The 23,530-nt window shown below is 35.7% G+C and overlaps 1 protein-coding gene across 2 annotated transcripts; it reads left to right on the top strand.

Moving 5' to 3' along the window:
- Nucleotides 1–42: 42 nt before the first annotated feature.
- LOC106128403 (5-oxoprolinase) lies at nucleotides 43–23,062 on the top strand. Of its 2 annotated transcripts, none has more exons than XM_013326774.1 (29): nucleotides 43–119; nucleotides 646–823; nucleotides 1,697–1,888; nucleotides 3,339–3,630; nucleotides 4,062–4,263; nucleotides 4,679–4,776; nucleotides 5,645–5,752; nucleotides 6,245–6,397; nucleotides 6,681–6,820; nucleotides 7,345–7,412; nucleotides 8,162–8,295; nucleotides 8,753–8,904; nucleotides 9,537–9,685; nucleotides 10,555–10,696; nucleotides 11,127–11,259; nucleotides 12,164–12,308; nucleotides 13,246–13,393; nucleotides 14,028–14,140; nucleotides 14,678–14,850; nucleotides 15,668–15,765; nucleotides 16,250–16,360; nucleotides 16,950–17,083; nucleotides 17,806–17,917; nucleotides 18,781–18,912; nucleotides 19,964–20,056; nucleotides 20,546–20,681; nucleotides 21,160–21,267; nucleotides 21,872–21,969; nucleotides 22,254–23,062. In XM_013326774.1, the coding sequence occupies exons 2-29, from the start codon at nucleotides 656–658 to the stop codon at nucleotides 22,401–22,403; spliced, it is 3,882 nt and encodes a 1,293-aa protein (XP_013182228.1). In that variant the 5' UTR covers nucleotides 43–119; nucleotides 646–655; the 3' UTR covers nucleotides 22,404–23,062. The 2 variants fall into 2 exon arrangements, with proteins under 2 accessions (XP_013182228.1, XP_013182239.1); XM_013326785.1 differs by lacking the exon at nucleotides 43–119 and adding an exon at nucleotides 145–186.
- The last annotated feature ends 468 nt before the right edge of the window (nucleotides 23,063–23,530 follow it).

Raw genomic sequence — 23,530 nt, 5'->3', positions numbered from 1 at the left:
GGAAAACTAAAATCCAAAGTGTTGATCATATTTAATGAACAGTGAAGATTGTGTTAAATAAAATGATGTCTTGAAGTTGTTCTATTTCTGTTCTTATCAGTATCAATTTTGTTCTACAGGTAATATGAGGATTATAATTATAAAATTCAGTTAACATTCAAACTTTAATGTTGATAATAAATTGTCGTAAGCTTAACTTTATATTAATTTAGTGTCTATTTTTATTGTAATTTTTGTTATAAAGTTAATAACTCAATTTGTTTCATAATTAACTGACATAACTTCATCTAGAGCACGCGTGATAAAAAATAATAAACATACTTAACAACATAATTAAGTTTCATTAACTTTTTAATTAACCATTTACAACAAACTAAAAAAAGTTATAATGTCAGTCAGAGTTTTTTTCACCATATTAACACTAAAATATGAATATTTAGTACTTGTTGTTGCCCTTGATATTGTCCACGGGTAATTAAAGAAAACATAATTAGTAGCCTATGTGTTCTACCAGACTGTTATACATCTATTCCAAATTTCATTAAGGTCCATGTAGCTGTTCCGGTGATACCTTCAAACAAATATCCATCTAAACATTATAACATGTATTTATAATGAGTAAGATTGTTTCTTTATTTTTTACAGATTATATAAAATGAATCCACCAAAAGGTTTTCAGTTTGCTATAGACAGAGGAGGTACATTCACAGATGTGTATGCCCATTGTCCCAATGGCAAAGTGAGGGTTATGAAATTATTGTCAGTTGATCCTCAGAATTATGATGATGCACCAAGAGAAGCAATAAGAAGAATATTACAAGAGGTTGGTTGTTATATTACTGGGTTTCTTTACATAAACTCATATTGTTAACCCTGTCATTCTCTATGAAATAAACAGAGAGAGCTATATGTGTTAAGAGAGAATAACATAGATTTTTTAAACCTACCCTTTTAAACCTTTCAACAGTGGTAGAGCCCGCTTTAACATCTCTGCACGAATTAGCCCGGTAAAATACCACAACCATACAGAAGACAGGGGTGAAGTGGAAGCAATTCCGTGTTTCGTCTGATGAGTGTGCGTCCCGGAGTTTTTAGTCCTCTTCCCCTTCCCACCCTTTTTCTTAAGGAAAGGATGGGAAGTGGAAGTGGACTCTCCGAATACGAGGATGCATGGAAATGTTTTCTTTCTGTGCATCCTCTCCTCTGTTGATTAAAGGTAGGCAACGCATATGCAATTGCGTATGTCTATGGGCAACGTTCACTTCGCTATTACAGCGATTTCAGGTGGCCGCTCGCTTGTTTGCCACCTTATGATATAAAAAAAAACCTAGATTGTAATATTAAGTTTCCACTATAACCCTGTACAATCAAACCTGGATTAATAGTCCAAAGACTGCAAATTTTTCATTTAAAAAGATAAGAAATCTTTTTTACCTAAGTTTCTCGCTTATGGAGGTCATTCGGACATGACAATGACTTACTTTACTGTACTTATCTGTATTTAAAAGTGTCTCATTAAATCATTGTAATATTCTTGGTATAGGTTGGCCTTAAATTTATGGATAACTTATAAAAGTATTTATTTTATGTTTTAATTATAAAATCTTTAGTTATAAAAATTTAGTTTAACTCTGTCATTGTACTGTATGTACATGTTGCTGTACGTGTTTTGACAGTGGAAACACACATGTTACAGGAAACAGGTAATGCATTGGATAAAGATGGGAAAGTGAATTCATCCTTAATAGAATCAATAAGAATGGGAACAACAGTTGCTACCAATGCACTATTGGAACGGAAGGGCACTAAAATGGCGCTTGTAATCAATAAAGGATTCAAAGATTTACTTTATATTGGGAATCAAGCTAGACCACATATATTTCATTTGGTAAGCTAGGTTTATGACTTAATTAGCTGTTGCCCGCACCTCCATCTGCTTGGAAATAAAAAAAATAAGTAGCCTATGTCTTCTTCCAGACTATGTTGTACATCTATGACAAATTTTAGTGACATCCATGCAGCTGTTCTGGAGATACCTTGTAACAAACATCCATCCGTCCATCTAAACATTCACATGTGTGGACATTTTTGTTTTGTTTTCTATAGATTAAAAATGCTATATCTTTTTATTTGTTTAGTTATGTATATCGGTATATAAGGAGTAGAATAATCCTGTTTCTTTTGTCCTGTTCCTTGAATTGGTATATGGGTTTTCTTAGTTTGGTAAACGGATGGGTATCATTGGTTCATGGGTATGAACGTAATGTCACTATGTTGACTGCGTTGGTATCAGCACCGATAATAAAACGAAATCGTACTATGCACGAAATATATTAAATGAAAAAGACACAGTATTAAAATTAATTCAATCTCGTCAGGATTTTATATTTGACAAATTGTGTTCGCGACCTGTCTGTGTCGCGAGAAAACGCGGGAGCCAATCCCAGTGCGAGATTTCGCTCCCAGGCTTTTGCGCCACAGGTCAAAATAGGTTTAACAAATAGACTTGTGTAGAAAGTCAGAATAATGTTATGAATATACTGTAGTCAATTAATTAGATAATATTGTTTGGAGTAGTATTAATAAAGTGATAAAATCTTAATACAAATAAAGGTATTGTATACTTTAGGATTTCACTGTTTGATAATATTTTAGTTGTATTTTACAGTAGGTTTCCACTCTCCCAATGATCATATATTTAGGCATTATTAGTTAGAATCCTTTGTCGCGAATGGCGCTCTTTCATTACAGTCAAGTGTCAGAATGATTAGTGAGGGGACATAAACGTCGACATTTTAGTAAGGCTAGTGTGCTTCCTAACAATATAAAAAAATTAACTTTACGTCCGTACATGAGGCAACGTAAATCTTTGGCATTAGTACTTTTGCTTCGCTTGTATAAATGAATCGTCGACTCTATGTATGTCAGCTGTATATTGGCGCCATATTGAAAATCTCAGCGACTTTTCTCGCTACGATTTGGATAAAGCGCCAATAGCCTAATGGTTAAGGGTACGATTATCCGATCACGAGGTCAGGGGTTCGAATCCTACCATTCTACTATTATCGTAAGCAGTAACACAAGCATAGTTGGAATGGTACAAGAAATATTCTAATAGTAAACTAAAAAAAATCTGCTAATATTTAATAAATGCTGCTAATAACTAAAAAACAAAATGATAGGACTCATACCTATGTACGATTCTTTGTAACGTATTATGTAAGTCACTTAGCGACTAAAATCGCCCAGGTTTAAAAGATTTACGTTGCCTTTTGTACGAAGAGACTAAGGCAAAGTTTAAGGGAATTGTCTCTGAGTGATAAATAATGTTATTACAGAATATAAAACGTCCAGAAGTTTTATATCAAGAGGTCATTGAAGTAGACTGTAGGGTGATACCAGCTTTAGATGATCGCTGTCAAATCGATAAATCCAAACAAAATTGGAAGGAAGCTATCGGGACTACGGGTCAGAAAATGCTTGTTATCAAAGAAGTGGATGAAGATGCAGTCAGACAAGATCTGAAAAAGTTGAGAGAGAAAGGGATAGATAGTATTGCTGTTGTGTTCGCACATAGCTATACTTACCACGATCATGAAGTTAAAGTTGGGAAAATTGCAACTGAATTGGGTAATTAATTTAATTTCATCTATTTTAAACTATGTTTTATATATTATATATCATAAAATGCCACCAACAGATTCAGATTCAATTTAGTTTTGCTATGCATAGTACTAATTTTAACCTTTTGACAGCTAGATGATGGTCAAAAACGCCATAAAAATTCGTTCCGAACAAATTCCTTTGAGAATTGGTTCTGGAGGTTTAAATTTATACCTCTTCCCGTTCACACCCTTTTCTTATAAGGAAAGGACGGGAAGGGAAAGTGGATTTGACAGAGGAGAGGACGCATAGATTAGGGAATATTCTTTTTCTGTGCGTTTCCGTATCTGTATATGCAAATGTCTATGGGCAGCGCTTCTTTCGCTATTTTGGCGAATTCAGGTAGCCTATGGCCACTTACTTGTCGGCCACCTAATAATAAATAAATACAATTTTAGGATTTAAACAAGTATCTCTGTCCCACTCGGTGACTTCAATGGTCCGTGTAGTGCCGCGTGGGTTCACTGCGTGCGCGGACGCGTACCTCACTCCGCACATACGGGAGTACGTTAGAGGTTTCGCTGATGGATTTACAAATGGATTAAAAGGATCCAATGTCCTTTTTATGCAATCTGATGGTGGATTGACACCTATGAATTTGTAAGTTTTAGTTTCAACTAGCTGTCGCATTCGACTGTATTCGCGCGGAATTACAAATAAAGATAATTGTAGCCTATGTGTTCTTCCATACTATGTTCTATATTGATGCCAAATTTTATCAAGAGCAGTTGAGCCGTTCTGGAGATACCTTCTGACATAGATTCTTCTAGACATTCGCATTTATAATATTAGTAAGAGTAAGAAGTAAGATGGTTTTAATAAATTCAAAAGCCACTACGATTTTCGCGAAGTGGTCGGTTGGTGGCACTGAAAGTGTTAAACACGTTTTATAAGATGTGAAAGAGTCACACTATGAATATTTTTGTTACAAGAAAGAGAGAGAAAGATGTATAACTCGTAATGAGTGAAAGAGACGAAGTCAACGGAATATATTTTTAAACATTTAACATTTTAGATTCAATGGATCCAGAGCAATATTGTCAGGTCCTGCTGGAGGTGTGGTAGGTTATGCGATGACGTCATACCAGAAAGAAACTGGGTTGCCAGTTATAGGTAAGTCTAAAAAAAAGAAAGCCTAATTTTAAACCTCTTTCCCTGTCCTTATCTTATAAAGCGTAATAAAAAACATGAGTGTCGGTGGCTCAGGGGTCAAGCACTTGACTTGCAATCTGCAGGTCCTGGGTTCGAATCTCGCCATGTACCAATGTGTTTTTCGATTTCCGATTTACATATGTACATTTATTCGACGTTCTTACGGTGAAGGAAAACATCGTGATGCTGCACATATCTGAAAAGATCAAAGATAAGTGTGAAGTCAACCTGCACTTGGCCAGCGTGGTTGACTATGGCCTAATCACCCTTAACTTAGGGTAGGCTCCGAGCCTCTCGGTGGGGACGTATAGCGAGTTGATGATGATGATCATATAAAGAAACGATGGGAAGGAGAAATAGGTTTGACGTAATAGAGGAAATATCTTTTTGTGCGTCTCTTCCTCTGTCGATTAAAGGTGATACATCTGCAATTGGGTCTATGGGCAACGGTCTCTCGTTTGCCACCTTATTATATAAAAACATGCTTCACATATGTTATGCTTTTTTTTTTTAAATTTGCAGTTCCTAAGACTGTTCCTATGTTTTTGTAGAAATTAATGAAAACTTAATATATATTTTTCTATTAATGCGTTTAATTAATTTACATCCTTATTTCTATGATTACATAAAGTCTTAAATCTATGATATAAAATAAAATTAAAAAAAAACGACATCCCAGGGGACCGAAGAGCTGGCAGCTACCTCGGTCAAAGAATTAGTTTAGCTGTACAGAGGGGGAACGCTGCCTGTATCTTCGGGACCTTGCCTAAAGGGACTCCTTTTAATAACATATTTTAGTTAATTATTCGGTTTTTTTATTTCTATTTAGGTTTCGATATGGGAGGTACATCAACGGATGTGTCAAGATATGCTGGTTCATTGGAACATGTGCATGAAGCGACCACTGCTGGTGTGACTATACAAGCTCCACAATTGGGTAAATATATATTTTAGTTATAACACAGTTTTTTTTGCATATTAATAGTATAGTAAATATGATGAGATACGATGCATATTTCGTTACATGAAAGAGACGCAAGATATGGTAAACAAAGGACAAAAAGAGAGGAACATATATCACTTCTTATTTCTTACTAATATTGTAAATGCAAATGTTTGGATGGATGGATGGATCGTTTAAACGTATCTGAAGAACGACTCCATGGATCTTTATGAAATTTGGCATAGATATAGAACATAGTCTGGAAGAACATATGGACTACTAATTATGTTTTTTTTAATTCCACGCGGACATAGTCGCGGTCGACAGCTAGTTATTTATAATCTATTTGCGAGTCCATTTTCAGACGGAAAAATCTTATTTTTAAGGCAAATTTCGTAACACTATGATATATCCCCCCCCCTCTCGCTCCATCTCTCTCTATTGTTGTCTCTCTCTCTCATATGTATATATTTATGTCCGTGTCAGATATAAACACAGTAGCAGCGGGCGGAGGTTCCATGTTGTTCTTCCGGTCCGGTCTGCTGGTGGCGGGGCCCGAGTCCGCGGGGGCACAGCCAGGCCCCGCCTGCTACAGGAAGGGGGGCCCACTTACTGTCACTGATGCCAATCTCCTGCTCGGTGAGTGATAACACATATTGAGGTGTATTATGCCAATAGTTATAGTACTTTTAATTATGACATTTTGAATGTAAAAAAGTGTCTTGACATACAGACGGACAACAAAGTTCTATAAGGGTTCCGTTTTTTTCCTTAGTAGGTACGGAACCCTAAAAAGATATTTTCTGTTCTTTTTTAAGTAAAATGTTGTGAATAAAGTATGTTTTTTTTTAATTTCTTTAATATTGCATTGGTATTGAAAGTGTTAAAGTGTTAAACTTATCCTAAGTTACTTTTTTCTCAGGTCGTCTATTACCAGAATATTTTCCTAAGATTTTCGGTCCAAATGAAAATGAACCTTTAGATAAAGAAGCAACTATTGAAGCTTTCAAGAGAATTACTGATGAAATAAATTCATTTTTAAAACAAGATGGCGGGAAAGAGGTATAAATTTTTTTAATAACGATGTAAAGTTAACACATTTAGTGTTCACCACTCGGATCCGAGTGAGCGGCTCGTGTATTTTGTTGTCAGAGCTTACTAGACTCGGTCAGTAACACTCGGATCAGAAAAAGGTTATTTTTGATTAAAATAATAATAAAAAAACGTATTTTTATTCATATTTTTAAACATACATATATACATAATCAAAAGTACCTTTACTCGGTATTTTTTTTTTTGAAATTGTGTTTTTTGTAAATTATATTTTTTAGTAGGAATTACTAATAAAATGATGAAATATGAATAATATTATTCGATGTTACCGATAGAAAAGTTAAGTTTATGTTTAAGTTGATTATCGATAAAACATGAATAAATGGTGGAATTCCAACCCTGGACCTACAGATTACTCAAGTGCTTAACCACTGAGACACTGACGCTCCCAATAATAATACAGCTTTGATATTTTTAATGGAATTTCAAAGGTTCGAAATATAGAGTAAATAGTATAAAATTATTTTTTTTAGATGAGTATGGAAGAAGTTGCAATGGGTTTTATCGATGTTGCAAACGAAACTATGTGTCGTCCGATACGGTGAGTTGATATATAAATACTAGCTATATCCCGCGACTCTGTCCGCACGGAATTAAAAAAAAAGTAGCCTATATGTACTTCCAGACTATGTTATATATGTATGCCAAATTTCATCAAAATCCGTTCAGCTGTTCTGGAGATATCTTCAAACAAACATCCATGTAAACATTCGCATTTATAATATTAGTAGTAAACCAGAGTCCAAGGGGTTGATTTTTCTCCCTTATAAAGTTGTCTTACAGTGAAGGAAAACATGGTGATGCTGCACATATATGAGAAGATCAAAGATATGTGTGAACTCTGCACTGGACCATCGTGGTTGACTATGACAGTCACTAATTTAGGGTCCCCTTGGTGGGGACGTATAGTGAGCTGATGATGATGATGCTGATGGAAGATTTTTTTTCTACCTTTGTTTGTTTATGGAGGTTTTATGTTGATGCCGGATATTGAGTCTTGCTTATGGAGGTATCTCAAAGTGTAAGAGAGATAGACTGCAAGACAGAGAGAGATGATAGTAATTGTATGAAGAGATTTGATACTAAACTAGGCCTCCGGGAAGCTATTACTAATATTATAAATGTTAATGTATGGATGGATGGATGTTTGCTAGAAGGTATCTCCAGAAAAGTTGTATGGATTACATAGTACAACATAGTCTGAAAGAACACATAAGCTACTAATTAAATTTTTAATTCCTGTGAACGGAGTCGTTGGCGATAGTTAGTATAATGCAAAGATCATTCCAGTGCACTGACGACAGCGCGTGGTTACGACGCCAGTGCGCACGCGCTGGCATGCTTCGGCGGTGCTGGCGGACAGCACGCGTGCGCAGTGGCACGCCAGCTCGGCATATCTACTGTACTGCTCCATAAATATGCTGGTATTGTAAAATACATACTAATATTATGCTTGATATATATTCTACTGGACAGGTTATAAAACTATTAATTTTGTGCTTATTTGGTTTTCGCCATTTTGGATACTCGATTTAATAATAGATATTGGACGATCTGCATAAAATTATGTCAAAATAAGTTGATAGAATTACTTTAACTTTGGTAAGTTTATTATTATTTCCAAGCATCATAAAGTTATTATACTTTAAAGTTAAAGGTCAAAATGGGTCCAGCCCGAGATGCGATGAGATTATCTGGAAGCAATGCGGCTAAAATACAGAAGAAAATTAAAAAAAAATGGTTATTCGTATTGATTATCAATTAAGAATACATATATACGTACGAAATATGAACTATTTTAGAAATTTTAACAGACAATCCAATTTTATTATATATCTAGTCTAGATCTTTAGATTGTCAACAATATATTATGTACGGTAGGTATCCTATCAGCGTATGGCATGGCGCTAGCACACGTGGTGCACGAGGCTCAGAAACCTTGCGCCGCGGTGTACTGTCCCGACCAGTATGAACGTCTGGATGACCAGCTGGATGTGCTGGCTGCTGTCTGCAGGGACAAGCTGCGAGCTCAGGTATACTCTAGACACGCCTCACAAAATATCCCTCTAAATGTTTTTTATCTTGTTTCTTCACCCCTAAGTGTTACAGCGTGATGTTAAGTATCCTACAACCTTCCTGAATCCTCCTCCTATTGAATACAAAAAGATTTTTTTCAATATAATTAGCAGGTTTTGAAAATAAAGCAAACAAAGATTGTTATGTTAATAAGCGTCCCGGAGTCCTAATTTAGTCCTCTTTCCCTTCCCACCCTTTTTCATATACGGAAAGGATGGGAAGTGACGGTGGACTTTACGGATTTGAGGATGCATGGGAAGGGAAGATATTTTCTTTCTGTGCATCCTCTCCTCCGTGGATTAAAGGTGGGCAACGCATAAGCAATTGCGTATGTCTATGGGCAACGGTCACTTCGCTATTTGAGATGGCCGCTGGTTTGCCACCTTTTGTTGTATAAAAAAGTTATTAAGTAATTAAGCTAACAAAATTGTCTAAAACAAAAATTGTGGGTTACGTCTCATGAGCATCGCCAGCTGATAATCTAAATTAGGTTTAAAGGGGAAACAGCTCCTATTAATATAACTTTATGGGAAAAGTGGGGGGGATGCCCCTCCTTATGGACATATATCTACGTAATGGCTATTCGTAGGGCTTCGATGACACCCAAATAGTGTTAGAACCATACCTCCACTTGAGGTACTCGGGTACAGACTGTGCGCTGATGGTGGCCCCCATCATGGACCCCAGCTCCTCCACCGCCTGCAGGCATGGAGACTTCTATACTGCTTTTGTTCATAGGTGAGTAAATTATAATTCATTTATTTGATAAACTTGATATGTTTAATTTTTGTAAATAAACAATAGAAATAAATTAATAAAAAGGGTTCTTGACACGACAGCTGGATAAAAAGTGATTATAGGGTTCTGTTTTTTCTTTTGAGGTACGGAATACTAAAAAATTAAAAAAACATACCTCACCGTGTTTTTAAATGGAAATAATAGCAGAGTTTTGAAATTCTTAGTAATGTTATAAATGCGAAAGTTTAGATGTATGGATGGATGTTTGTTATAAGGTTTCTCCAGAATGGCTGTATGTATCTTTATGAAATTTGTCATAGATATAGAACATAGTCTGGAAGAACACATAGGCTACTCATTAACTTTTTTATATTCCGCGCTAACTTATTTTAGTCTCGGAAACCACCAAGGATTTAATTTAAGGGGGATAAGGGGTGATAGATAAACTAGAAATCTGATTTCAAGTTAAATCTTACTAATAATATAAATGCGAATGTTTGGATGGATGGATGTATGTTAGAATGTATCTCCAGTACGCATGGATTTCGATGAAATTTGGCATGAAGAACATAATCTTGAATAACACATCATCATCATCATCAACCTGCCCTTATCCCTATCGAGGGTCGGCACAGTATGTACTACTCCTCCATACATCTCTATAAGCCGTCATATCCGAGTCTACCCCCTTCTTACGCATATCCTCTTTCACACAGTCATTCCATAGTCTTGAATAACACATAGCCTACTTATTAACTTTTTTTTTTAATTCCACACGAACGGAGTCGAGGGAGACAGCTAGTCTAAAACTAAATGCAATAATACTTACTCTAATCTATAAGATGTTAATTTGATTTCTATTATCATAGGTATAAGAATGAATTTGGCTTCACTCTAGCAGACAGAGATGTGATTGTGGACGACGTGCGCGTGCGCGGTGTTGGTATGAGTCAGTTTGCTGAACCAGTGGCGCCGCCCACTGGGAAAGGGGTTAAACTAATCGCTGAAAAGGTAATATTAGAAAAAAAACGTTGTTATTTAATATTGTAATTCATATAAATAAGTATAAATTTAAGAACGTAAGTGTGAAAATTACGACATCTCTGTCTTTCTCTTTGGAGTAATTGAGATAAAAAGTTTTTGTACTTGTTTTTGAATTAGAAACTCTCATATTATTTAGGACAATTTTATATGCGTTTGTATATTTAAAGGGCCATCCATTATACATGAAAAGGGATTTTTTGATTCATTCTCCGTCTTTGTCATTCTGTTCAATTTAAACCCACCCTGGCTGTCATGGGCGTCGGATTGCCTAAAAATTCTATCTCCACAAAAAAAAATGTGACGTCACAAAATCCTCCTCCCCCTTGTTACATGTCACATTTCATTGTCCCCCCTCCCTCCCCCCATGATGTCTGATGACACTAATTAAATATTACAGACAGTGAAAGTTTACTTCGAAGGTGGATATGAGGACACAGAGATACATTTACTGGATAAGCTGATGCCGGAACAAATAATTCAAGGGCCAGCTATTATTATGGATAATCTGTCAACTGTATTGATTGAACCAGGTTAGCACACTAGCGCCACTTTGATAATCAATTTAGTAATACATATTGTTAGGAACACAATCCGACACTGCCGGTGTACTGGCACACCTATCCTTACTAAAATATCGACGTTTATGTCCCTCACTAATCATTCTGATACTTGACTTTGTAAAAGCGCGCCATTCCCGACAAAGGATTCTAACTAATGTCTAAAAATGTAAAGAATACTAATATTATAAATGCCAATATTTAGATGGATGGATGTTTGAAGGTATCTCTAAAACGGTTGTATGGATCTCGATAAATTTGGGCATACATAGAACATAGTCTTGAAGAACACATAGGCTACTAATAATTTTTTAATTCCGTGCAGACGGAGTCGCGGGCGACAGCTTGTAAAGAAGATAAATATTTTAATGTACTTCTAAAATAAATAATTCAATTGAAAATGACATAAATGACAAAAATGAAATGACAGTTACAGTACAAAGAAGATTGTGACATTTTATGACAATGACATGGGGGCGTTAGTGTGCTGTCTTAATTTAGTTTGACTTATGCGCAATGAGACATACATCCTTGTTGGTCTATAGTTGTCGCCCGCGACTCCGTTCGCGCGGAATTAAAAACAAACTTAAAAAAACCTAATCCAGATTATGTTCTACATCCATACCAAATTTCAGCGAAATCTATACAGCCGTTCTGAAGATACCTTCTAACAAACATCTAAACATTCTCATTTATCATATAATATTTTTTTTCCTGCTGGCTAATTTCTAGCCACCTTCTGTTGTCTCTCTGACGCTCGGTCAGAGACCTTTTTAACTTTGTAATCTTTATTTTCATACATTTTTAATTTTGTTCATTGCTTGCTGTCTATCATTTATAATATTAGTAAGATTTATATACGTGCTATATATTTAAGGTTGTCACGCGGAGATAACAAAGTATGGAGACATTCGTATAACAATAGGGTCGGGTTTGACAAAGAAAGTAACAGCAGATCTGGATTCAGTTCAATTGAGTATATTCTCACATAGATTTATGTCGATCGCGGAACAGATGGGAAGGTAAGTGAATCACTGAATGAACGACTGAATGACTGAATGAAATATATCATTCATTTCACTATCGGTTTTTAAACAATAAGTTAACTTAATTGATATATAAACACGGCTAAACACTGACGTATATACGTCCGGTGGCGGCACCGACTAGTTTCGAGCCCATCGGGGGCCCTTCATCAGGATGAGTGGTACTGGTATTATTTCGCGGACGCGGCCCTCAGCTCACTGAGTGAGCCGTGAGTGTTTAGCCGTGTTTATATATCAGTTTAGTATAATGTCTCACGATAGTTTGAATAATTTAATAAGTCAACTTGTTTGAGCATTTTATCCACTGATTTCTATAAATAATTAGGCCATTCCTTGGAAATGACAATTTTTGATGTGTTAGTTCAGTGGTTCCCAAACTTATTTTGTCTACTATTGAATAAATATTTTTTAGCGCCCCTCATATTTTCACATATTTAAAAACCACTAACTTCAAATTAAATTAATTAATAATTGTGACCTATATATGTATATTAACGGAGAATTGTAAAGGAAACTTTTACTATAACCTGCAACTTGAAACCTGCAGCGCCCACAAGGGGGCGTTATCGCACACTTTGGGAAACACTGTGTTAGAGTGTTGTGTTGACATTTAATTCTATCTTATTAGTTCAAACCCTGACAGGTTTTGTAGTTTTGTGGATTAGCGTCAAAATGGCGATAATCAAATACGCACATAATATCAGTCTTATAGCCAGTCCATTAATAGAGATAAGTGATCTTTCTCCGCCCGCTCGTATGACATAAAAAAACATGGCGGGATTAAAACCCAGGACTTGTAGATTACAAGTCAAGTACTTAACCTCTGAGCTATGCTCTCAAATATCTTAGATGTATAATAATTAGATTTATCAAGTTTTACAATATAACGGAATTTAAATAAGTCATATTGTAGGGTGCTTCAACGTACGTCAATATCAGTAAATATAAAGGAACGATTAGATTTCTCATGCGCGTTATTCGGACCTGATGGTGGGCTGGTTTCCAACGCACCTCATATTCCTGTACATCTCGGAGCCATGCAGGAAACTGTGCAGTATCAGGTAAATGTTCAATTTTTTATATATCTATGTCTCGAAGTAAATAATATGAAAAATTGTAAAAAAAGATACAGTTTTTGATATTATTAACTAGCTGTCACCCGAGACTCTGTTCGCGTGGAATAAAAAAAAATCTTAATTAGTTCTCGGCAATTATTTTCTCACCTTTTAAACCTTCTTTATACCTCCACGAATATTTCAAGACCATGATAAGATAAATCCGTTCAGCCGTTCTCCAGTTTTAGCGAGACTGACGAACAGCAATTGATTTTTATATATAGATTTGCAGAAAGTAATGAATATGACTTCAAAATAATAAAAGCTTGGCTTTTAAGATAGATTACTAACCGTGGATTTCTAAGACCAAAATCCCCGTATAAAATATTTTTTTATGTCTGTTGTGTCAAAAGTTTTGGTCTCAGAAACCACAGGTAAATAATTAAAAATTATAAATAGCGCCATCTATCGGTAAACGAACAGAATTAATTATAAATGCGAATGTTTGGATGGATGTTTGTTTCTAGTTATATCCAGAATGACAGAAAAGTACTACTAATTAAGTTTTTTTTTAATTTTTCGGACAGAGTCGCGGGCGATAACTATCATAACTGTTTATAGCTAGATTTTTATTTTCCAGATGAAAGTTAGAGGTGGCAGTATGAAGCCGGGCGACGTGCTGTTGGCCAATCATCCCAAAGCGGGCGGATCACATTTGCCCGACTTAACTGTTATTACGCCCGTTTTTCATAAGTAAGTCTTGATATATGTTTCCAAGACACTTGTATTGTTATCTCTTTTATATCAAAGAGAATGAAAGAGATAGCTATATGAAAATCCGTATTTACTACTTGTAGATCATGGGCAGAATATTGCTGTTCTTTATTACTTAATACAGTCGAAACTGGATAAGCGAGAGTCTAAAGGACAGATTTTTCTCGCTTACAAAGGTTTCTCTCTTACCCGAGTTTCTGGCTTATGTTGGTCGTCTGTCGGAACTAGGCAAATGATTCTCGCTTAAAAAGGTTTCACTGTTACCCAAATTTCTCGCTTATGGAGTTTGTCTATCGGGATAGAATTCTCGCTTATAGAAGTTTCTCTTTTACTCGAGTTTCTCGCTTATGGAGGTAGTACGTTTTGACCGCACAATAACTCTCGCTTATAGAAGTATCTCTCCTACTCCAATTTCTCTTATGGGGGTCGTCCGTTGGGACTTATCACTTATAGTGGTTTTGGAAAAACTGGAACAGTATTGTCTAGATATATAAATGCTATAATATTTGTTTGCAGGTCTGCAAATCCGATATTCTTCGTAGCATCGCGCGGCCATCACGCGGACATTGGCGGGTTAACGCCGGGCTCCATGCCGCCGCACTCCACACATCTCGCACAAGAGGGCGCTGCATTCAAATCCTTCCTATTAGTTGATGGTGGACATTTTAATGAAGACAACTTAGTGGATGGTAAGATTTATTTAATCTACATTTCCAGTTTCCATTTTAACAGTGGTAGAGCCCGCTTTAACATGTTCGCACGAATTGTCCCGGCTCGCCCGGTGAAATATCACGACCATACAGAAGACACGCCTCAAGTGGAAACTATTCCAACTACAGTCTGATGAGTGTGCGTCCCAGAGGCCTAATTTAGTCATCTTTCCCTTTCCACCCTTTTTCTTATAAGGAAAAGATGGGAAGTGGAAGTGGACTTTCTGGATGAGAGGATGGAAAATATTTTCTTTCTATGCATCCTCTCCTCCGTCAATTAAAGGTAGGCAACGCATTTGCGCTTTCGTATGTCTATGGGCAATAGTCATTTCGCTATTTCAGCGATTTCAGGTGGGCGCTCGCTCGTTTGCCACCTTATGATATATAAAAAAAAACATTTCCGCTAGCCTTTTAATGTTGGTTTTGACTGTTGAAACACAAATTTAAAATATTTTAATGACTTATAAGACGATTCTAAACTTAAAGTTACCCTTAACTAGCTGTCGCACGCGACTTCGTCTGTACAGAGATAAGTAACCTATAACATGCCCGCAGACATAAGCTACCATTCAGTCAAAGTCCTTTCAAAATCTGTCCTGTTATTCCGGAGATTACCCGGAACAAACATAACCATCCGGACAGACATATAGAGAAAAAAAAGGTTTTTCGTTATCAGCAACGACATCATATGTACCTTATATGTTTTTTTTTTCTAATTACATACAGACACACCGATTTTATTAATATATAGCCTTGACTATTTAAATGTTAATTTTTTAATTTTATTTGTCCACAGAATTAATGGCTCCAGGCAAGGAGCCTGGTTGTTCTGGTACTAGGAACTTGGCGGACAACTTATCAGATTTAAAGGCTCAAGTTGCTGCTAATCAAAGAGTAAGTGAAGTATTAACTTTATTGTAATTATGACAATAAAATATAGTCAAACCTAAGTAAGCGAGAACTGGATAAGCGAGAAACCTCTATAAGCGAGATATCTCGGTCCCTTGGATTCTCGCTTAACTAGGTTCGACTGTATAATTAACGATACGTTTTTAAAATTCGAAAATTCTTTTTGCAATCTGTTAACTGAAAATAAATTAATTTCTTATGAGATGTTACTTTATTCTACAAATTGTTTCATATATTTGTCATATATCTTACTTCCTACTAATATTATAAATGCAAATGTATAGATAGATGTATGGATGTATGTTTGTTTGTAGATATCTCCAGAACAGCTGCATATCTCGCTGAATTTGTCATACATGTATAACATTGTGTGGAAGAACACATAAGCTACTATTTTTTTTTCACTTCCTCGCAGGCGGAGTCGCGGGCTACAGCTAGTTATTAATAATTTGACTTTATCTTTATCCAGGGCATACAGCTGGTGTCAGAACTAATAGACCAGTACGGTCTAGATGTAGTGCAGGCTTACATGGCGCATATACAGAAGAACGCAGAGCTGGCTGTCAGGGATATGCTTAAAGTAAGCTTTATTATCTTACCGTGGGTTTCTGAGATTAACATCTCTTTATCATTTTTTTATATCATAAGGTGGCAAACGAGCGAGCGGCCACCTGAAATCGCTGATATAGCGAAGTGACCGTTGCCCATAGGCATACGCAATCGCATATGCCTACCTTTTATCGACGGAGGAGAGGATGCACAGAAAGAAAATATTTTCTCTTCCCATGCATCCTCTCATCCGGAAAGTCCACTTCCACTTCCCATCCTTATAAGAAAAAGTGTAGGAAGGGAAAGAGGACTAAATTAGGCCTCCGGGAAATGTATCGTCATCCTTGTTAACTTTGACAAAACAGAGATAATAAATAGGGTTTATCAAGGTTTTGGTTTCAGAAACCCACTGTTATTCTTTTATTATAAATAAAGATGTTATGTTAAATTGAGTAATTAATTACGAAAAACGCCAAAATTTACTGATAATTTTAAAGTGTTATTTTTTTTTCTTTTGAAAAATATTTTTTTTTATTATTATAAAAACTACGATATTTTTCCACAGACTAAAAATGTATTATTGTCAGTGACAGAGTATATTTATATTTTAAATTGAATAGGATATAGCAAAGAACGCTATCAAGAAGACAGGGTCGGCAGTACTACATGCTACAGAGTACATGGACAATGGCACACCTATACAGCTCACTGTCACACTTGATAAGGATAAAGGAAGTGCTGTTTGTGATTTCACGTAAGTTATTTATGTTTTACTAGATGTCGCCCGCGACTCCGTCTCTGCGAAATAAAAAAACCTAATAAGCACCTTATGTGTTCTTTCAGACTGTGTTCTACATCAATCCATCCATCCATCTAAACGTTCGCATTTATAATATTAGTAAGATTAATTAATGTAGAGTTTTAGCATAAGTCAGTGACTATGTCATAGTGAATGCTGGTCCAGTGCAGACTTCACACATATCTTTGATCTTCTCATATATGTGCAGCATCACGATGTTTTCCTTCACCGTAAGAATGACAGATAAATGTACATATGTAATTTTAAAAAAACACATGGCGGAATTCGAACCCTGGACCTACAGATTGCAAGTCAAGTGCTTAAACCCCTGAGTCACTGACGTTCTCATATTATTTATTTTTACTTTCATACTTTACTAGCTGTCGCTCGAGACTCCGTTTGCGCACAATAAAAAAATAAGCACCTTATGTGTTCTTCCAGACTATGTTCTATATGTGTGCCAAATTTCCTCAAGATCCATGCAACAGTTCCAGAGATACATGATGTAACAAACATTCGCATTTATAATATTAGTAAGTATTTATTACTTTTTAGGGTTCCGTACCTGACAGGAAAAAAAACCCTTATAGGATCACTTTGTTGTCCGTCTGTCGTGACCTTTTTTTCTCTAAAACGCGTGAAGGTCTCAAGCTGGAATTTATTATTAATATTTTCAGTGGTACAGGGGTAGAAGTTTGGGGTAATTTAAACGCTCCACGAGCGATAACACTATCAGCATTGATCTACTGCCTGCGCTGTATGGTCGGACATGACGTACCTTTGAATCAGGTAAGAAATAATTAAGCGAGAGTACAACGTGACGTGATTTTCTCTTTTATAGAGGTTTCTCTCATACCTGACTTTCTCATTTATGAAGGTTGTACATACTTTTAGAAATTATTATTAGAATTTGTCGCGCTTTTACAAAGAATGATTAGTGAGGGGACATAAACGTCGATATTTTAGTAAGGCTAGTGTTGCGCCAGTACACCGGCAGTGTCGGATTTTCTTTCTAATAGTTGGGGACTGAATCTCGCTTGTAGAGGTTTCTACCTAGGTTCAAGTTTATTTGTAACCTTGAACTTAATTACAGTTACATTTATATATATTGTTATCCCTTTATTTCTTTTAGGGGACAACAGAGACAAAAATAGTACATTCATTATTGTTTCTGTATCTTTTTTATATATTACTAGCTGTCGCCCGCGACTCCGTCCGCGTAGATATATAAAAAAACTTAATATATAGATAAGTTAAATAAAATGCAGCTCTTCAAGGCATAAATTCGAAAAAAAAGTGAATAAATAGTATCCTATGTCCGTCTCCTGGCTCTAAGCTACCTCCTCACCAATTTTCAATCATATCAGTAAAGCCGTTCTTGAGTTATAAATAGTGTAACTAACACCACTTTCTTTTATATATATAGATAAGAGATAATAGTATTAAGAGTTAATAAATAAATAAAATTCATTTTCGCCATATACAAATGCATTTACCGTTGATTTCTGAGACCAAAAATTCATTTATTAATCATTATCTGTAATAAAACAGAAATTACGATTTTAAACGAGGATTTTGGTCTCAGAAACCCACTTTAAATTAATGAAATTAAAATAAATAAAACATTTAACCCCCTTTTATTAATATTCCAGGGTTGTTTGAAGCCAGTACAAGTGGTAATACCAAGTGGTTGTATACTGGACCCGTCAGAGGGCGCTGCGGTGGTGGGGGGTAATGTGCTCACGTCACAGCGCATTGTCGACGTCGTGCTTAAAGCCTTCCAGGTAACTTGTACTTAGTTTTAACTTAGTAAGATTTAAACAACAAAAATCTAGAATTTTCAAATTAAAAAAACATATATTTTGTTGTTTTTCTTTTTACATTTTGACGGGATTAGTAAATAATCTCATTTAAACAGACAAATGTTTCTGTTTATTTAAATATTAGACTAAATAAATATTATTTTATTATCGTTTTAGTTTAGTTTGAGATTAGCGCCATCTATCTGATCGTGAATGAAACTAAATAGTCAAAAAGCCAAATTTATAGAGGATTTTAGACATTACAATGTATCGAATGGTTCCTTTTATATAATTCAATAGCAAACTAGCGAGTGCATAGATTCGCTAAAATAGCGAATTAAGCTATCCATACATATCTACAATTATAAATGCATTGTCTATCTTTAAAAAGGTGTATCTGTATTATATTGGTGAAGTATTTTCATCATCAGGTCACTATACCTCACTTAGGGGGTTCAGAATCTACCCTAAGTCAGTGACTATGTCATAGTGAATGCTGGTCCAGTGCAGACTTCACACATATCTTTGATCTTCTCATATATGTGCAGCATCACGATGTTTTCCTTCACCTTAACAACATAGCATAAATGTACATATGTAATTTAAAAAAACACATAGATGGCAGGATTCGAACCCAGGACTTGTAGACAAGTGAAGTGTTTAACCCCTGAGCTATTGACGTTCTTTATCTTATCTTATATATATAATTGGAATCTCGGAATCGGCTGCAACGATTTTCATAAAATTTAGTATATGGGGGGTTTCGGGGGCGATAAATCTAGCTAGTTAGGAATCATTTTTAGAAAATGTCATTTTATTCGCGTTTTATCGATAATCAACTTAAACATAATCTTAACTTTTTCTATCGGTAACATCGAAAAATATTATTCATATTTCATCATTTTATTAGTAATTCCTACTTAAATATAATTTCCAAAAAACACAATTTCAAAAAAAAATACCGAGCAAAGCTCTGTCATACAGGTTTTATTATTTATATAAAATATGATCATTGATAACTGTTACATATGAGGTATGCGCGGCGTCACAAGGCTGCATGAACAACCTGACGCTGGGTGAGGCCAGCTGGGGGTACTACGAGACTGTGGCTGGAGGCAGCGGAGCTGTTCGTATATACTTATCAAATATTATATATTATTCTATGTGTTATTCTACACTATGTTCTAGATCAGTGTTTCTCAAAGTGTGCGATAACGCCCCCTTGTGGGCGCTGCAGGTGTCAAGTTGCGGGTTATAGTAAAAGTTTCCTTTACAATTCTCCGTTAATATACATATATAGGTCACAATAATTAATTAATTTAATTTGAAGTTATAGTGGTTTTTAAATATTTGAAAATATGGGGGCGCTAAAATATTCTCAAAGTGGGCAGTACACAAAATAAATTTGGGAACCACTTACACTTATACTAATATTATAGATGGATGGATGTTTGTTTGAAGTTATCTCCAGAACAGCTGCAAATCTCGCTAAATTTGTCATACATATATAACATAGTCTGGAAGAACACAGACCATTTACTCTTTTTTATCCCGCGCAGAGTCGCGGGCGATATCTAGTTCATAATATTATTAATATTAAATATTTGTGTGTCAGGGTGTGGGGTGGCATGGATGTGGCGGAGTGCACACACACATGACCAACACACGTATCACCGACGTGGAGATAGTGGAGACCAGGTACCCCATACTGGTCACCAAGTTCTCTCTACGTCATGGATCTGGAGGCAATGGTAATTATTTATACTAACTAACTGCAGCTCCTGGGTTCGAATCCCGCCATCTACATATGTACATTTATCAGACGTTGTTACGGCGAAGGAAAACATCGTGATGCTGCACATATCTGAGAAGTAATTCAAAGATATGTGTGAAGTTAACCCGTACTTGGCCAGCGTGGTTGACTATGACCTAATCACCCTTAACTTAGGGTAGGATTCGAGCCCTCAGTGGGGACTTTTATATAATTAAAAAATATCTTTGAATAGTAAAGAGAATTAACGTCACCGGGAAGGGTAGGGATGACAGAAAAGAGATCAGATGTCCCTTGCCACTTAGGCAACGCATGGTTGGATCGATAGTATATTTATAAAATTGGTTTGTCTGTATGTAATATAGAAAAAATTGCTATACTGATAGCGAAGAACCAGTTTTTTATAATTTTTGTTCGTCTTTAATTATGACACTAAAGGTGACATAACAATGTCTTAGGTCAATTCCGTGGAGGTGATGGTGTGATCCGCGAGCTGGTGTTCCGTCGCGCTGTTCAGCTTTCAGTGCTTACTGAACGCAGAGCCTTCCAGCCGTATGGGATGAATGGTTTGTATATATTTAAGCTTCTTTTCCACTAAGACCCCCCCGTCCTGAAGGCCTAATTAGTCTTTCCCTTCCCACCTTTTTTCTTATACGGAAAGGATGGGAAGTGGAAGTGGACTTTCCGGATGAGAGGATGCATGGGAAGGAAAGAGTAGGTAACGCATATGTAATTGCGTATGTCTACGGGCAACGGTCACTTCGCTATTTCAGCGATTTCATGTGACCGCTCGCTCGTTTGCCATCTTACCATATAAAAGAAAGACTTTTCATCAGCAACTACTTCCAATCGCTTAGTGGAAAAAAGAAATAAGGATGGTAAAAATAAGATCTTAACTATTTTTTTTATTTTCATTTTGTTACTTGAATTTTTTTAATACTAGAAAATTTCTACAAATCATAGTACAAGATACGACGGTAAAATATTCTTTAATGCTTACTATGGGTTTCCGAGAACGAAATCCTCATTTAAAACATAGTAATATCTCTTTTTTGTCAAACATAATGAAAGGGATGACGATATGTTTTATACAAGATATTTTGGTCTCAGAAACCCACATTAAATAGTGTTAAAACTTAATATGAAATAATAAATATTGTTATTTTACAGGAGGCGAGCCAGGAGCGAGAGGTCTGAACTTGCTGCAGCGAGCTGACGGAAGAATTATCAATCTTGGAGGAAAAGCCTCCGTTGAAGCTTATCCTGGGGTGACTATTCTCTCATGTTGAATCAATTCCAATATTACTAACTAGTTGCCTGCGACTCCGTCCGCGTTGAATTAAAAAAAAACTTTATTAGTAGTCTGTGTGTTCTTCCAGACTATGTTCTACATCTATGTAAAATTTCAGCGAGATCCATACAGCCGTTCTGGAGGTACCTTCAATCAAACATCCATCCATTAGTAAGATTTTAGCCTTTTACTTACCCAAAATATGTTTGCAATAAAATGCGCAGTGGAAATGTACCTTAATATATATATTTTTATATTCAGGATAAATACATAATGAACTCCCCCGGAGGCGGCGGCTACGGGTTGCCTCGTGATCGCGACACAACAGACATACAGACAGACAAACTGTACAGTGAATTCTTACAGAGAGGCAGCGTTTATGAATATAAAAGTGCGCAGGAGTCCGTTTAAATAACATAATAGTTCCATTGCATGAACATATGCACAAAAATTATATACTTTATTGCATAATACAGTCAAACCTGGATGAGCAAGAAACCTTTATAAGTGAGAGTCATCAGGACCCAACAGACGACCTCTATAAGCGAGAAACTCGGGTTAGAGAGAAAACTGCATAAGCGCGAAACTGGGTTTTGGAGAGAAATTTCTAAAAGCAAGCAAACAGTGTAGAGAGAAACCTCCATAAGCGAGAATCTCGGGTTAGGGAAAAAACCTCTATAAGCGAGAAACTAGGTTAGAGAGAAACTTTTAAAAGCGAGAAACTGGGTTTTGGAGAGAAATTTCTAAAAGCGAGAAAACAGATTAGCGACCTTCATAAGCGAGAAACTTTGGTTAGAAACCTTTATAAGCGAGAAATATATAGAGGTACCTTGAACTCTTGCTTATCCATTTTCGACTGTAATTATTATATTGATATGTTTAAAGTAAATAAGGATAATTTTTATTATGTATTTCGGCAACGATTTGAATATTTTATTAATAACGCGTTATCAAATCAAATTTTTTAAACATCGTAAATCATCACTCATGATAAAGTTCATGAAAATCACAATTTTGCACAAAATTAAGTTCAAATGGAAGCTTTCAATAGTGACATATATTTTATATATATATTTAAAATAAACTTAAATCTTACTAATATTATAAATCAATATATAAAAGACAATAAATATATTATTATGACTGTTTCAAATAATTCTTCATTTCAGAAATATGTTATATCTTAATTTTTTTTTAATATATCTTGCACAATATTATATTTAAGTAAATAACAAAATAATCGTAGAAAAGTAGAATATGTTTCTTGTTAAAAGAGTTTATATTTAGGATGAATCAATTATATAAATTTTATTTACATAAATATATTTACATAGAGAGCATCGGTGGGTCAGGGTTCAAGCACTTGACTTGCAATCTGCAGGTCCTGGGTTCTAATCCCGCCATGTACCAATGTGTTTTTCCATTTCCGATTTACATATGTACATTTATCCGACGTTCTTACGGTGAAGAAAAACATCGTGATGCTGCACATATCTGAGAAGAAATTCAAAGATATGTGTGAATTCAACCCGCACTTG

Source organism: Papilio xuthus, unplaced genomic scaffold (assembly GCF_000836235.2).
Source record: "Papilio xuthus unplaced genomic scaffold, Pxut_1.1 DF829758.1, whole genome shotgun sequence".
Lineage (NCBI taxonomy): Eukaryota > Metazoa > Arthropoda > Insecta > Lepidoptera > Papilionidae > Papilio > Papilio xuthus.
Note: the sequence above shows the minus strand (reverse complement) of the source record. Positions and strands in the feature narration are given on the sequence as shown.